The 18,186-nt window shown below is 35.6% G+C and overlaps 1 protein-coding gene across 9 annotated transcripts in view; it reads right to left on the minus strand.

Moving 5' to 3' along the window:
- The window catches only part of ERC1 (ELKS/RAB6-interacting/CAST family member 1), a 557,388-nt gene that overhangs the window by 348,765 nt on the left and 190,437 nt on the right, over positions 1–18,186 (minus strand). For all 9 annotated transcript variants that reach the window (XM_028531610.2, XM_036018479.1, XM_036018478.1 and 6 more), the window contains 3 exons: positions 8,257–8,394; positions 7,014–7,154; positions 3,905–4,045 (listed from right to left, as the gene is read on the minus strand). In XM_028531610.2, the coding sequence (XP_028387411.1) occupies positions 3,905–4,045; positions 7,014–7,154; positions 8,257–8,394 (420 nt within the window). The remainder of the gene's footprint in view (positions 1–3,904; positions 4,046–7,013; positions 7,155–8,256; positions 8,395–18,186) is intronic.

Genomic DNA, 18,186 nt, shown 5'->3' on the forward strand with positions numbered 1-18,186 from the left:
GACAAACACCACCTTGTTCTTTTTCATTATTTACATTATTTTTTCTCCTGTATAACTTTTTAACATTGTTTCTCTGTCTTCGATTTTATTCTTATTATTTCACTATTTTTTATTTTATTTTAATATAATTATTGTTAATTATGTTTATTTTAGCTTTATTTCAAATCTCATTTTTTTACTCTTCCCTTCATTTACTCAATTTGCCTTCATCCTTCTCTTTCTTATTTTTGTTTTAAATTTTATTTTGTTTTCCCTTTCTACACCTTGTTTCTATTCCACACCCCTCCATTCTCTGCAAACCATCTTTTTCCACTAGTGACCTCACATTCTTTTTTCTTATAATATCCTTATTCTCATTCCACCTTTATTAACATTTGCTCAGCTGTCATTGATATTGGCATTCTTGTTGCAGTTCTTCAATTTTATTCCTAGTTGTTCACTCTTTAAAAAATTTAAATCAAACTATACTGTGAAGCTGTATTACTCAAAACAGTATGGTACTGATACAAAGAGACACAGAGATCAACGGAACATAATAGAGAGCCCAGAAATTAACTCATGTATATATGATCAATTACTATACAACAAAGAAACCAAGGCTATACCATGGGGAAAGGACAGTCTCTTCAATAAATGATACTGGGACAACTGAACTGTTACATACAAATTAAACTAGACCATTTTCTTACACCACATTAAAAATTAACTCAAAACGGATTAAAGATTCAAATGCAATACCTGAAACCATGAAACTGCTAGAAGAAAACATAGGTAGTAAACTCCTTGACATCAACATTGGTGATTTTTTTTCAGATCTGATTCCAAAGGCAACAACAAAAGCAAAAATAAACAAGTGGGAGTACATCAAATTAAAGCACTTCTGCATACCAAAGAGAAACATGAACAAAATGAAAGGCAAACTACTGAATAGGATATTTGCAAATCCTGTATCTAATAAGGGGTAAAGTCCAAAATAATTTTAAAAATGTGTAGAACTCGATAACAAAAAAATATCTAATTCAAAAATGGGTAGAAGATCTAAGTAGACCTTTCACCACATAAGACAGATGGTCAACAGGCATGTAAAAAGATGCTCAATATCATTAAATTATCAGGAAAATATAAATCAAAACCACAATGACATATCAGCTCACACCCATCATAACAGTTATTATAAAAAAGACAAGAAATAACAAGTGGTGGAGAGGAGGAAAAGAAAAAGGTATTCCAGTGCACCGTTGGTGGGAATGTAAACTGGTATAGCCACTGTTTAAACCAGTGTGAAGATGCCTCAAGAAATTCAAAATAGAGCCGTCATACGATCTAGAAATTCCACTTCTTGGTATCCATCCAAAGAAAACAAAGACAGTAATTCAAAAAATATTTAATATGCAAGTCTATGTTCACTGCAGAATTATTTGCAATAGCCAAGTGTTCACATAAAAACAATCTATGTATCCATCAGTGGACAAAAAGATAAAGAAAAGGCACACACACATGAATACTACTCAACCATAAAAAGAATAAAATCTTGCTATCTGCAACAATAAGAATGAACCTGGACTATTATGCTAAGCGAAATAAGTCAGAGACAAAGACAAATATTGCACGATTTCATTTCTATGTAGAATACAAAAAAATAAAACAAGCAAATAAACAAAAAACAAAACCACACTTACATACAGAGAACAAGCTGGTGGCTGCCCGAAGTGAGGACAGTTGGGGCTGCGATGGGGCTAAGATGGAATAAAATATTACTCAGCCATAAAAAATAAGGAAAATTCTGCCATTTGTAACAACATGGATGAATCCAGAGGACATTAGGCTAAATAAGCCAGACACAGAAAGACAAATACTGTATCATCTCACTGAGACTTGAAATCTAAAAGACTAAACTGACAGCAGCAGTGTAGAATGGTAATTGACAGGGTCTGGGGATGGGGAAAATAGGAAGATGATGATTAAAGGGTACAAACTTTCAGTTATAAGATTAATAAGTTCTGGTGACCCAATGTGTAGAATTACTAATATTATTACTATAGTATTAGTAATAATAATACTATATTGCATATCTGAAATTTTCTAAGAGAAGAGATCCTAAAAAGTGCTCTCAACAACCTAAGTGCCCAATGATGGATAAATGGATAAAGAAAATGTGGTATAAACACACACACAGGAATATTACCTGGCCATAAAAAAAGAATAAAATCTTGCCATCTGTGACAACATAGCTAGACCTTGAAGGCATTATGCTAAGTGAAATAAGTCAGACAGAGAGACACAAATACCATATGATCTCATTATATGTGTAATCTAAAAACATTCCACAACAAAAAAGCCAAGCTCATAGATATAGGGCAACACTTTTCAACCTTTCTCATCTCATGGCACATATAAACTAATTACTAAAATTCTGCAGCACACCAAAAAATACATTACATATTTTGCCAATCTGACCGAAAAATAGGTATAATTTTGATTCATTCACACTGGATAGGTACTGTTGTTTTGGCTATTGTCATTTTTTAATTTGAAAATCTAAGGGAAAAGAGTCAGGTATTGCATGTTTTAAAAGTTCTTGCACACACCAGTGTACCCATCACAGCACACCAGTTGAAAATCTCTGATATGGAGAAAAATGGCCATGGGTAGAAAAACAGGTAATATCAAAGATGGGGAAAGCCATCAACTTCTACCCAAAGAGAACTCTATTTTTTTCATGAATCTAATTATTAAGCCTAAAATATAAGAGACCATATAAACAGCCAGCTATAGCACCATCATGATAAAAGGAGATGAAAAATAAAGAAACAGAAAGTGTGTGATTGTCATACAGAGGAAAGTTTAGAATGTTAATACAACATTGTTCTTGATATTTACTGCTCAATTTTATTAATCCTAACTATATCTTAAACCTTTATCTTCCATATTCAGGTATTACATAAAAAGTCACCTACATACCTTTTTAGTGAGGAAAAGAAAACCCAACTACCAAATTTAAATTGGTTATAACCAGAGAATCCTTGATCTCAAAAAAAGTAATTTACTATTTACTCAAAAGTAACTTTAAGATACTGATTTTCTTCCTTTTCTTAGCTTAAGAATATGATTTTACTTTTGGTATACTCCATATGACAATTCATTATGAGGGCACCATATTGAAATACACCTAATATATGAAAAGAGAACAGATTGAGCACGGGCTGCGAACCAGAGTGTCACAGGTTCGATTCCCAGTCAGGGTACATATCTGGGTTGCAGGCCATGACCCCCAGCAACCAACCGCACATTGATGTTTCTCTCTCTCTCTTTCGCCCTCCCTTCCCTCTCTAAAAAATAAATAAAATCTTAAAAAGAGAGAGAGAGAACAAAACTTGAAGTCTTAATAGCAGGTGGTACCCTTTTTTCATTAATAATCATATGAACTGGACACAGCTACTATAACTGTTTAAAAGTCACAGTTCTTAGAAACTTAATAGCTCATAGATAATAAATAGGAAAGTGCTTTGAAAATGATACAATGCCATATAAATATTAGACAGGCAAATATTCACCAATGCAAGGCACTGTCACTGTTAAATTATCTCCTTCTTAAAAGCCTGATGCTAATGGAAGAAAAGTATCAGATAATTGAGATTACACCACAATCAAATAATTGTGGTGTTATATTTCACCCAGAAGGGAGTTGCATATTTTAATCTTCTTCTGAACTGTCAATTTTCTAAGAGTTGGGGGATTCTCAGGAGTAAAATAAACAAAACTAGAATAAGAATTCTAAGAGAATTAATCAAGGTAAAGAGTGGTATTTTGAACTTTAGGGGATTATCATATTATACATATTGTAGAGTTTTCTACTATATTCTTACTTAAAGCAAAGCAAGAAAATAGAAAATTTTTCTTTAACCTTTTTCAACTGTGATTCCATTTTCAGACATTCCTCCTTCTTCTGCTCCAAAGCAATCTCCAGCGTCTTTAGCCGGGAGTCTTTTTTCAGTCCTGAGGAAGCCAGGGAAGAAGCATGTTCTTTCAGATCCAACAGTGAAGCCTAAAAGAAGCAACATATCCAGAATAAATACTAACTATAAACAAAATGGAGATTTAAATTTTTTAAATTATTTTCTTGGTGGCTTGTAGTTTCTTTCCATTACAACATACTGACATATTTCCATTTCAAGAACATGAAATATAAAACAACACTAACTTTAGCGTTAAAGTCCTAAGGTAGGATGAATTCCCAAGAAATACCAATTAAATGATTTAATGAGTTCAATCAGTACACATCCTCTCCCACAAAATAAATGGGAAGTAGATCAAGCTTTGTGAATGTAAACAGTCAGCCTCAATAGTTACACTGATTTAAATAGTATGAAATACTTTTCCCTTTTAGAAGAAAAAATCTACTAGAAACTTAAGTGTCCATAAATTTTCTTAAAGATATTAGGAAAAAAATTCTGAGGATATCCCTAAATCTATGCATTACTAACCGATCATGAAGCCTTAGCCATTTTTGTTATTTAGGCCACATTAATAGGATTCCCCAAAAGCACGATCCAAGTACATTAAGTCACTTGATGAGTCAACATTTAAGATTTCTCTGCCAGCAGTAAGATGCACTTTAAGAGTTGCTACAAATAAATTGTTCTTCTTTTGCATATTCTTTCACCTATCACCTTTCTTACCATCAGCACAACACTTCTCCAAATGTAACTGGGCTTCAGTTATTTTAGGATCTTTAAAAATGTCATTAACAAGTAAGAAATCAAATTATAACACATTGGAGGAAAGTAAAACAGAAAATTGGACTCCCGGCCAAGATGGAGGCATAGGCAGACACACTGTGCCTCCTCGCACAACCAAAAAAACAACAACAATTTAGAAACAAAAAACAACCAGTATTGATAGAAAATTCAACTGTATGGAAGTCCAACAACCAAAGAGTTAAAGAAGACACACTCATCAGGCCAGAAGGAGGGGTGGGTCAGGCAGCCAGCCTAGAGGGATCTCGGCAAAACGGCAGCAGGCAGACTCAGCAAGGCAGTGGATTGTGGAGGGGTGCAGCGCGCAGGGCGGCTGGCGGACCAGGCAGTCCCACTATACTATTCAAGTGTAATTAAACCAGGTGAAACTGGGGAGCAAGACAGACCATGCAACCCAGGGTCCCAACTCGGGGAAATAAAGCCTCAAAACACCAATTGAAAACACCTGTGGGGGCTAAGGTGCTGGGAGAGACCCCAGCCTCACAGGAGAGTTTGTTGGAGAGACCCACAGGGTTCCAGAATGTACACAAACCCACCCACTCGGGAATCAGCACCACAAAGGCCCAATTTGCTTGTGGAAAGCAGTGGAAGTGACTGACATCCGGCAGGGAGCAGAGCAAGCGCCACTGTTCTCTCTCAGAACCCCGCACACACATACAGCGTCACAATGCAGCCATTTGGGTTGCCCTGCCCTGGTGAACACCTATGGCTCTGCCCCTCATACATAACAGGCACGTCAACACACACACACACACACACACACACACACACAAAATGGCCGAAACAAAAGAACAGATCAAAGGTCCAGAAAAAATATAACTAAGCAACAAAGAGGTCACCAGCCTACCAGATGCACAGTTCAAAACACTGGTAATCAGGACGCTCGCAGAACTGGTAGAATTTGGTCGCAAATTAAGTGAAAAAAATAAAGGCTACGCTAAGTGAAATAAAGGAAAATGTACAGGAAACCAATAGCGATGGGAAGGAAACTGGGACTCAAATCAATGGAGTGGAGCAGAAGGAAGAAACAATCAAACAGAAAAGAATGAAGAAACAATACGTCAAAAAAATGAGGAGAGGCTTAGGAACCTCCAGGACATCTTTAAACGTTCCAACATCCCAATTATAGGGGTACCAGAAGGAGAAGAGGAAAAGCAACAAATGGAAAAGTTATTTGAACAAATAATAAAGGAGAACTTCTCCATTCTGGCAAAGAAAATAGACTTCTAGGAAGTCCAGGAAGCTCAGAGAGTCCCAAAGAAGTTGGACCCAAGGAGGAACACACCAAGGCACATCATAATTACATTACCCAACATTAAAATGAAGGAGAGAATCCTAGAAGCAGCAGGAGATAGGAGACAGTAACCTACAAAGGAGTTCCCATCAGACTGTCAGCTGATTTCTCAAAAGAGACCTTGCAGGCAAGAAGGGGCTGGAAAGAAGTATTCCAAATCATGAAAGGCAAGGACATACATCCAAGATTGCTCTATCCAGCAAAGCTTTCATTTAGAATGGAAGGGCAGATAAAGTGCTTCTCAGATAAGGTCAAGTTAAAGAAGTTCATCATCACCAAGCCCTTATTATAGGAAATGTTAAAGGGCCTTATCTAAGAAAAAGAAGATGAAAAGAAATGTACAGTAAAATGACAGTAAACTCGCAATTATTAACAATATACCTAAAACAAAAACAAAAACAAACAACTAGAAGAGGAACAGAACCACAGAAATGGAGATCACATGGAGGGTTAGCAACAGGGGAGTGGGAGGAAGAAAGAGGGGGAAAAAGTACAGAGAATAAGTAGCACAGATGCTGGGTAGAAAATAGACAGGGGGAGGGCACGAATAGTATGGGAAATGTAGAAGCTAAAGAACTTATATGTACAACCCATGGGCATGAACTAAGCAGGGGAATGTGGGGTGGGAGGGAGAGTGCAGGGTGGAGGGCAGTGAAGTGGGAGAATGGGACAACTGTAATAGTATAATCAAAATATATTTTTAAAAAAGAAGCTTGAGGGGGATAAAGATTTTTTTATCTTGATTAAATAAATAAATGAATAAATAAATAAACAATCCACTCTACTATGTCGCCCAAAAGCTTCTTAAACACACCTTAAGTTCTTCCCAAAAAGCCTGCTATAAGAATATTAAGAAAATCATCCAATAAATACTTTTTGATAGGCATTATGTAAACACCAACAACAGATGCACACAATGCACTGACTAAACAAACCAAAGAAGTCAATTTTGGTGTCTTAACCTCTTTTTCTGAGAGGTCGCCTTGCAATAGGCTGACTTTTTCTTTCAAGTCTTTAAGGTCTTTTTTGTAGTTATCAATTTCCTCTTGCTTCTCTCGCTCATCTCTGTCCCGCTGCTCCTTTAAGCGTTCAATTGTCCGCTCCTGGTGAGAGAGCACATCAATAAATGAGGAAATTCCTTTCATACTTGTACCATATGACTATAATTTATCTTTTAGCTCATAAAATTTCACATTTCCATCCTCCATTCAAAAGACAGTGATAAGTTGTCAATAGTTTAAAGAATTCATCCTTCCTACCTATCTTGCTATAACAAAGATCCAGCTTTGTTATTTTGATTCCCTAAGATTTCTTTTCACATAACCTCAACTAGTTAGAAATCCCTAAAGTATGTATTCTTTGGAAATAATCCAACTTATTCAACTCCCAAGTAACCAAACATACACATACACATGCATACCCTGATGACAATAAGTAACAAATATTTGTTCTTTATAGATAATTTACATGTTGTCTACAGGCAATGGAAACAACTTACAATTCAGATACCAAAATGGGGGTGAAGGTGTTGGGGAGATTATGATATGCTGAATTGAAAACATAACAAATGTAAAGAAAAGAAAAACCATTAAAGTTTCTTGTCAACAGATATTCAGGAAGTTTGAAAGTTATGTAATTTAAGTATATTTCTGGGTTTTATTTGTGAATACATTCATTCAGTAATCAAGCCTTGATTCCTTAAACCTCAGTTTGCTCATCAAGTCAAAATACAGCAACAAGGCCAACACCAGAAAAGCAGCAAGTACATTCATTGTATTAATAATTAAAACCTACAAAGATATTAGGTACCAATGCAACATAGTAAAGGAGAGCTAATTATATATTCTTTACTAACGGTCAGTGTCTGATATTCCCACATCCCCAAATTCTAGTCTACCATATAAATAAAAATATTCTTTTTCTTCACAAGATCATAAATAGGGAACATATGGCTAATTCTAGAAACTTCAGCCACTGCCTTCTAGTGCAAAATCCATCTTGCCTAGCAACATATACTTAAATTGAGAATAAATAGATTTTCTTTTATATTATATGTGTCAACAACAGCACAGGGAGCTCTTTTCCCTCTTTGCCCAAAATGATTTTTGCTATCTTCTATATCCAAGTCTCATCACTAGAAAAAGTATTAGATTAATGAGAAAGCAGAAGAAATGTATCTATCAACAGTCTGGACCAATCACTCACTTTCTCTGCCAGGGCCTCCTCCAAAGTTGTCAAGGCAGTGTCAGTGTTGGTGGTATCAGCCTGCAAGGATTTGACACGTTCTTTCAAGCTGCTCATCTGTTTTTCCTTATCTCTAAGTTGCTCTTGAAGATTTTCAATCTGAATGTGCATATACAATTAAGCGGAAGAAAAAATAAAATAAATACATCTAGACAGTAAGAAAAACACATCAGCTATATAAAGGAAAAATTCTTCTTAAATATTAGTGTTCAGATTTTGATATCATTTTTAATCTAAACAGCAAGCATTTTCTTTTTTTTTTTTCTTAATCCTCACCTGAGGACATATTCTCATTGCTTTTAGAGAGAGATAAAGGGAGAGAGGAAAACATCAATGCTAGACAAAATCATTGATTGGTTGCCTCCTATATGTGTGCAGGCCAGGGACTGTTTGTACCTGGACTGAGATCAAACCCAAACCAAGTTATGTCCCTTGACCAGGAATCGAATCTGCAACCTTTTGGTTATGGGATGTCACTCCAACCATCTGACCCACACCAGCCAGGGCAACAAGTATTTCTGATGAAATTTCTCATTGTAGTTATTCTTCTTTCATACACATTTATATGCATTCATTTACTCAAAAAAGTATATTCTGAATTCTCTATTACATGCCAGACATTAATTATACAAAGAAAAATAAATAGACCCATTTTTATTATGTTATAAAATGGTAAGAGAACTTCCCATTGTGTAGCTAAATGCAAGCTCTGGGTGGGGTTGTGAGCCATCCTAGAGTAAAAATTCTATTCTAGACAGATGGATTAGGAATTTTTTAAGCAAAGAAATGATCTGGTCAGTTTTGTATTTTATATAGATATTTCCACTAGCTGTAAAGAAGAAATTTAAGAGGTCTTGAATAAACACATGGAAAACAATTAGGAGACTGTATCAATTCAGGTAAAAGATTTTGGAAATAAAATGAACTGAGAGAGATGGAAAAGAGGGAATGAGTTTGAGAAACATTGTGGAAATAGCATCTTATCACTAGGAAGACTCAAAAACACATAATGAAAAGTACAAAGCAAAAATATGAAGGTGTTATAGAGATTCTTTAAAAAAATTATTTTAGGGAGAGGGAATGGGAGGGAGAAGGTGAGAAAAATGTTGATGTGAGGAAGAAAAGGCCTCTCCAATTCACCCCAGCTTGGGACCAAACCTGCAATCCAGGCATGTGCCCTGACCAAGAATTGAACCAGTGACCTTTTGGTTTTTGGGAAGACACTCAACCAATTGAGCCATACTGGCTGGGCAAGAGATGTTCTTTTTTTTTTTTTTTTTTTTTTTTTTTTTTTTTTTTTAAGAGAAGGGAAGGGAGGAAGAAAGAGAAGGAGAGAAACATCAATGTGTGGTTGTTACTTGTGCCTCAGTACTAGGAACCTAGCCCACAACCCAGGCATGTGCTCTGACTGGGAATTGAACTGGCAACCCTTTGGTTCACAGGCCAGCACTCGATTCACTGAGCCACACCAGGTAGGGTGAGATATTCTTTTTTTATTTCTTTTTTTTAAGGTTTTATTTATTTATTTTTAGAGAGGAAAGGAGGGGGAAAGCAGGATAGCACTCAATCCACTGAGCCATACCAGCCAGGGTGAGATATTCTTAATAAACTATAGAAAATATAATAAATAAGACAATTATTCTAGAACACACAAACTTCACTGATTCAACATATACTTGAGCTCCTGCTATACACCATTTTTCTAGGTATTGAACACACAGAAATAATCACAACAGACAAAAATTCCCACCCTCAAAGAGCTTACATCCCAACATTGTAGAGACAGTGAATAATTAGTGAAATGAAGATAGTATATGGGATGGCCATAAGTTTCATATAGAAAAATGAAGCAGGTTTATTTCATTTTCAACAAAAATGGAGGATGTAATCATATTCTTCTCAAGCTAATACTAGAACTAGTAGATTTAAACTACATAGCTTTTGAAAAGCAATAAAAATGTTACCTCCTTTGGGAAGACTTGCTTGCTCTCATCCCCCTGTGTTCCATCACACTTATATACATGAGATCCACATCCACAGATACATTCATCCCCATTCTCTCAGCTACCTGTACACTCATATTCATCACATTTACCTCCATTCTCACATCTATCTGTGCATTATAACACAAATTCCTAAGCATATTCTAATTATGTTTTATACATGTCTCCACAAGTAGACTGGATCCTGCCCATTTACACCAGTTTTCTATTTTCATATCTGGCACATATCACGTCTATAATAAATATTGGTTAATCAGTCAGTAAAAGAATAACATGTAAACTTAGACTTTTATAACTGTAGTTAGGCATATACATACACTCCTGCCAGAAAAGGAACTAGAAAAAAAAAACCTAGATCCAACCTTCACATAATTTCTTATATTAGTATAAGCTTTTTAAGGACCTGCTTCACTCTACAAAGGGAGAAAAAAGAAGTCCCTGCCTAGAGTGAACAGAATTGGAAACAGAACAACAGATAAGCAAAGCAAAAATATTTGGCAAATTTAGAATAGGGTGTCATGAATACAGGTGAACCACTGATAAGCCTCAAATGGGTTCCAGTTTGTTCCAATGTCAATAAAAGTTCAAAGCCTATCATTAGAGAAAAGACCATCATAAATGAAAAGCATTAGTTTTCCTTTAGTTTAATCAGACACTGCTAATGAAATCTCAAATGTATCATTACTTAGGTTGAGATCTCACAACCACTAGAGAATTTTGCCACTCAAAAATCTAGTGCATACTTCATATACATACAGAATGCAATGCCCTGGTGTTTATGTGTTTAACCAGCTGTGCAAGTCATTCCAGTTGCTAAGAATTTCTTACCAAGAAAGAGCAGTATAGAACCATTATTTAAAATGAAATTTCATAGAACCAAGTTTTATATACAAGAAAACGGAGATTTGTTTTATGGGTTCACCAATATATAAATAGCCCCTACATGCATAGTAAAAATAATACCCTCCTTTCTCCTCCATTATTAGTATCTAAGAAAGAAATCACTTAAATTGTAAAAATTCCACATGTATAATTTCTGTGTGGTACAACTCTTAAAACAATCCATTATTCTTTGCTGGCAAAAACTTTTCCTGATAATACTCAGGTGCAGAAGTTGCTAAACTAAAGTCCCCATTAACAAGCTCTCCCTAAACTATTTTCTTCTTCAATTACTTAAACAGGTTGACTGTTGTTGGGCTGGAGGGGGAGGAAAAGGATTTCTATTCTTGGACTCCTATGTACTTTTAAAGAGGAGGTAATTCCATACTGAAAGACATTAACAAAATGAAGAAAGGACAGTGGACACAAAAAATACCTTTGGGAACTTACCATGAAGGAGGAAGACTTGAAATAGACATATATGTGCAAACTAGCTGTATAACCATGGAACAAACCCAAAAGATGCTGTGCGTGATGTGTGGAAGGACAGGCATATACAAAAGTATTGTTTCCTTTATCCAGCTTCATAATGGATAACAGTTGAACCCTACTGAAAGCTCCTGTTACATATATTCACCTTGTTTGTGATTCGAAATTGTGTTTTGATCATGGATCTTTGACCTGTATGTGTTGCTAACCAACTGGTATATAAATGCTACCATATTATTCTTGCCATACACACTTCTTTTTTCAACCTAATGTTGAGGCTGTAAAAGCTGTTCATCCTAATAGCCCCATATCTTGTCACTTCAGTATTTATTATTTAATTTCTATAAAGTTTATAGTGGAGATCTTACTCCAAACTAAGTTTAATTATCCACAGGATCTGAAATATATGACTTACAAATTGTTTTGAATACAACAGCCAGAAGAAAAACTGTATCTGTTATTCACATACTTGAATAACAACAATAAAAGATGATTGTTTGAAATCATGTTAAGTGGAAAAATACTCCTTTAAATATGTTCAGAACATCTACCCACTGCCTATTCAGAAACTCAGCTCTCCATTTCATAGGAACAGAAAACAGGCTCCCTAAAATACCAACATGACCCCAGTAACAACAAAAAGCAGGAACAGTGGTGGTGGTGGTGAAGAAAGCTAGTGGTGACGATAGCAGTGACGATAGGAGGGACCACTAACACTTAAAAAAAAATACTATGTACATGGCAGGCACTGTTGTAAGAACTTAATATATAACAACTATTTAACCATTACCACAAAACTAAGGTACTTACTAATCAATTTAGCTACAGAATCCTATTCTTAATCACTATACATGTTTTATGATTAAAAATATTACATAAATTGACTCAAGCATCTTTCCATAAACTCTTCCTTATTACTGACAACCTTTTATTAATAAATAGAATATTACTATAGTCATATATTAAAATACTATCCCCTATAGAGGGTGGAGGTAGCAAACCACTGCAAAGGCAAAAGTACATCTTCCAGGGGGGAAAATCATGTATTTAAACACAACACACTAAACACAAATATCTTTGGTGGAGAGAACCAAAGATACTTGATATCAGAATTTCAGCATCATAATATTAAAATAGTTTGTATAGCATACCTTTCAAGGAGTAGAAGTAAGCCAGTTTACTTATAGAAACTTGACAATAAAATAGCTAAAAAGCTTTTCTTATTTTACTTAAATAACTTAATATTGAAAATTAATAAAATGGTTATTGCATAAATGATATACTTTATAATTCTATGGGCTTTTTTTCCACTTCATTCACAACCTATTTGATATAAGAAGTAATCATTAAGTACCTATCAGTGTGTATTCAATTTCTACATGAGTAAAGTTTTGTAACAATAGAAGAAATTGGTATTTATTGTATATGTCTGTGTCCTTGATGATAAATAGGGAGGGGGAGGATCAACCAGGTTTATAGATACAGTTCACTGTCATAGAGAAGAACTAACAATGTAGAATTCAAGAAGGAAATATTTTTTAACCATTTACAGAAAGAAGACATTTTCCCTAAAATGACTTCTCTAATCATAATATAGTTCTGTTAAATGGGTTGAAAAAAATGGAAATGATTACTATATTAGAGTCTTTCTTCCCCATACAATTTTTATTTTACCAAGAGAGTAAAACCAATGAAACCAGAGAAAGACTAATGTTGAATGCATGCTACATATAAATTACTCATACAGGCATACCAATTCCACACTGGCAGAGATTTCTTGACATCTTTTGTTTTGGTTTTTATCAGCATTGCCAGTTGTCACAAACTATCATGTTTCACTGTGGGTGATCTATTTCTCCTAATCAAGTGGAACTCATTTTTCTGCCTTTGAGCCTCTAATCACTGACATAAAGGTAGAAGAGACTTCCTCTATGATACAGTTCTAAGGACAAAGAATCCCAAAACATTTCTTAAAATCACCTGGCCACTTTAAACATCATTTAAGGGAAATAATTTTTTTGATGATGCCTCTACAGTTGTAAGCAGCCATTGGCATCAAATTTGTTATGTGAAGCAAGTTATTCAAAGAAGCTCTCACCTTTATTTTCTTGGTTAACAGTACCTTTTAATAACAGTGGCAGAAGTACAGTGTTAGGAACCACCCTACCTAGTTGCAGAAGCTGTAACCCCCCATTGCTAAAGCTGAGTAAAAAGACCTTGGGACCTTAAGTCACTAAGGAGACAAAGCTTATCTTCCTGGAAGGGGCACCACCTCTGCCTGCTTTCTCTTCACACTGCTTGGCCCCAGGAGGATGACTACTTAGGCAATGATGGGTAAGATTCCTCAAGGGAGGGACAACCTAAGAGAGGCACAGTCACAATGGGGTCATCAGGGAAGGACTTAGGGGACTATAGAAAAAGCGGGTGATGGACCCTCACCCCTTGGCCTTGACATACCCTGAGTCCTCATTCTGTCTGTGAGAAGTCTCCTAATCTCCTACTCTCTGGCTGCCTTACTTCCCCTGCCTGACTTAAGCCTGAAACAATGCCAGAGGTGGGTATGACCCTGTGCTGGAAAGGGTGGGTTTCAGGGGAGATCAGGCCTAAGAAAGAATGTATAAAATCCTATAAAACTAGCTTTGCTAAGAATGCCCTTAATTTAAATGATAAGGGTCCAAGCAGAAAGTGAGTTTGTTCCCCAGTTTTAAGGCCCTTTGGCTATCTGACCCTGACTCAGAATAAGCCCTCATAGTTCTTTGAATGTTATCTATTGTTTGATCATTACTGCCTGACAATGATTGATGAGCTTTACACCCTGTATTCCTATGCAAATTGAGCCCAATAAAAGTCCATTCAGGAAAGGGTTCAAGGCCCTTCTCCCCTGAGAGACTGGCCACCTTTCCTCCTCAGGCAGATCCTGTCCTCGTAGACTCATTCTCATCCCTGGCAGCCTTGGGTGGGGAGCGGTCTGCCGGACAAAGCTCCTCCACATCAGTGTGGATGAACTAATTGGCTGGAACAGAGAGATCCACAGTGATTAATAGAATCTAAAAAGGAAAATTTCACTTGTTGTCTACTATGCTACACTTTGGGGAACTTTTGAAACAAGGAACAACAATAATTTCCCAAAATTAGCAGGTTTTGCCCAGACTATTTACAGGATGGGGCAGAAGTAGGTTTACAATTGTTTGTATGGAAAATAATACAATAATTAATCAATAATAACATAAGAATAAACTGTGTTTCTGTTACAACTGTACAGTTATTTTTGCCCCACCCTGTATATCTGCTTCTAAATTTTACTTGTCCAATCATTAAAAGACACAAGAGTAATAAAGTCAGCAGAAACTTTAACCCATATTTTAAATTCAATTTAGGTTGTTAAAATCTCCCATATCTACATTCTCAATTATGGCTTATGGTCTTTGGTAAGTCAGCAAAGATTCTGATTGGCAATCAGTTTTTACTCTGGTTCCGTTTCCCTCTCAATTGCGCTATTCTTTCGTTGTATAAGTTACAGAGTGGATAACTGTAATGAGTAAGCACACAGCTATGTCCCACTGGACCAGTTACTTGATTTTTCCAATTACCTGTAAAACCAAAGACCACTGATACCCTTTTTATAATAGGGAAAATGAGAAAAATCAAGAGTACTATTATTTTTATCTTAAAAGCTGTTCAAATTGAACTATACAGGAAGTGTAAGTATGACCGTTAGGAAAATGCATCCGTAGTCCACTGCTCCAGCAGATTTTATTAATTGCTGGGAGGGAAAATAAGTTCCTTAACAGACTTGCTCATGGGACAGATAATGGATCCAGGGATCATTTACATTAAAATAAATGGATAATATAAAGCAAAAGCTGGTGAGACAAAAGGTCACTGCCAATCAGAATCTCCTTCGTAGACAATTATGAAAATGGCTCAGATGCTTGTTTTTGTATCTGGCAGGCATACATAAAAATGTGACAGACCTGCCTGCACTAAAACTGCTCAGAGACAAAGAGAACCCAAAAATCCACAAGGGCAGTCCTTCCAAGGTGCAACAATGGTGAGACCGCACTTCGGACCTCCATTCGAGTCTCTACAAGTGGTACCCCCAGGGCTGTTACAACAACTATGGCGATGTTGGCAGATGTCATAGACCTGCAGTTCATTGCATTTTAGTGATAGAAAAATCAGTATTTTTAAATAACTAAAGCAAATGCACAAGGCTTAAAGAAAAAAAGTAACTACTATCTCCTCTTTGTTTATTAACAATAACAAAGTTGAGAAAAATGAAATAATAGAAGGCTAGCTAAATTATATATGATCTGGATGGAATATTATGCAACCAGTATCATTCAAATACATGAGAATTAAATAAAAATATTTTCATAAAAAATACATTCTTTTTTTTAAGATTTTATTTATATATTTTGAGAGGGAAGAGAGGGAGAGGGAGAGAGAGGGAGAGGGGGAGAGAGAGAGAGAGAGAGAGAGAGAGAGAAATATCAATGTGCGGTTGCTGGGGGCCATGGCCTGCAACCCAGGCATGTGCCCTGACTGGGAATCAAACCTGTGATACTTTGGTTCGCAGCCCGCGTTCAATCCACTGAGCTACGCCTGCCAGGGCTAATAAAAATATTTGAGAGAAGCTTAATAAAATGCTTCATAAATTTGGGTTTCTAATCTGGAAAACTCTTCTGTGAACAAAAGTGTTAGGACAAAAAAGTGAGGAAGTCTGGTAATTATAGGAAGATAAAAGAGATAAAGGACAAAATACATGTCTGATGCTTGAAGCTATTTTCTGTCTGGTTCAAGTATACATATTGGTGTGGCAGAGAAGGAAAAGCACAAAAAGCTATTTCATCCAATTTTGATTTAACAACTTCTTCAAATGATTATTTCAACTTCTCAACTACAGTTGACAGGTACCTGGGCATCTATCCAATATCCAAATGACTTTTCCCACAGGTAAGAAGGCTAGTTAATTCATGTTGAATTACAAGCAGTTTAAGCAGAAGAAAATATTGACTGTGCATCACATCAAATCTTTGGTCAAGCAGTCTTTCTTCAAACACTTTGTCCTTTTCTATAACAGATACTTATCTAGGTATTTATTATTCTGACAAGTTCCTGCTACAATGTATCCTGAGATATCACTAAGAACAACCTTTGTCACAAAAAGTGGATTCTATATTGACTTGTTAACTACCATTTCTCAAGTTTAAAATGTTCAAGCCAGGGCATTCTGAAGTAGAGCTTATAAGACTCTGAGAATATTAATATGGCACACTATCAATAGAAAATGATACAGATAAACATAAATCCTCAAATTTTTCACTAAGCTACCTAAAAGTCCAAGGAAATTTTGTTCTAATAAAAAAACAAAACTACTTCATGTTGTACAAAGCATTGCCAATATAAACCTCAAAATAGTTCTTATTTACATTATACCCTAGAACTCAATAAACAAAGCATTTATCCAAAGGATATGTTCTCTCAGGTCCAATCCTATTGCCTGCATGATAATGTTGGTACAACATTTCTACATTTCACCAAGTGAAAAATACAAGGCTATTTTCCCCAGGTGAAAAATACAACCATCCTTATCCTAGGATGCATGGTTGGTTCAACATATGAAAATCAATCAGTATAATGTACTATATTAATAAAGAGCAAAAACCACATGCTCATCTCAATAGATTTAGGAAAAGCATTTGAGAAAATCCAATACCTTTTCATGATAAAAACACTCAATAAACTAGGAAGACAAAGGAATGTCCTAAACCCGATAAAGGGCATCTATGAAAAACCCACAGTTAACATCATACTGGTGAAAAATGAAAAACTGTCCTCAAAGATAAAGAGCAAGATAAGGACACCCGCTCTCATCATTTCTCGTCCTCATTGCACTGGACAATCAGGGAAGGGCCATTAAAGAAAAAAAAAGAAATACTGGAAAAGAAAAAGTGTAACTATCTCTATTTGCAGATAGATAATACTAAAGAATCCACTAAAACACTTATTAGAACTGAACTAATAAACAAGTTTAACAAAGTTGCAAAACATAAGATCAACATTCAAAAATCAGTTGTGTGTCTGCATACAAGAAATGATTAATCTTATAATGAAACGAAAACAATTCCACTTACAATAGCATCAAAATGAATAAAATATATTTTTTAAAGATTTCATTTGTATTTATTTTTAGAGAGGGAAGGAGGGAGAAAGAGAGAGAGAGAGAGAAACATTAATGTGTGGTTGCTGGGGGCCATGGCCTGCAACCCAGGCATGTGCCCTGACTAGGAATCGAACCTGCAACATTTTGGTTCGCAGCCCGTACTCAATCCACTGAGCTACACCAGCCAGGGCTAAAATGAATAAAATATTTAAAAATAAATTTAAAGAAGTACAACACTTGTAAACTTAAAAATGCAAAACATTGCTAACATAAATTAAATGCAACATAAATAATTTTAGGACATCCTACATTCAGTTGAAAGATCTGATATTGTTAAGATGGCAATATTCCCCA

The sequence above is a fragment of the Phyllostomus discolor genome, chromosome 2, assembly GCF_004126475.2.
Source record: "Phyllostomus discolor isolate MPI-MPIP mPhyDis1 chromosome 2, mPhyDis1.pri.v3, whole genome shotgun sequence".
Taxonomy (NCBI): Eukaryota; Metazoa; Chordata; class Mammalia; order Chiroptera; family Phyllostomidae; genus Phyllostomus; species Phyllostomus discolor.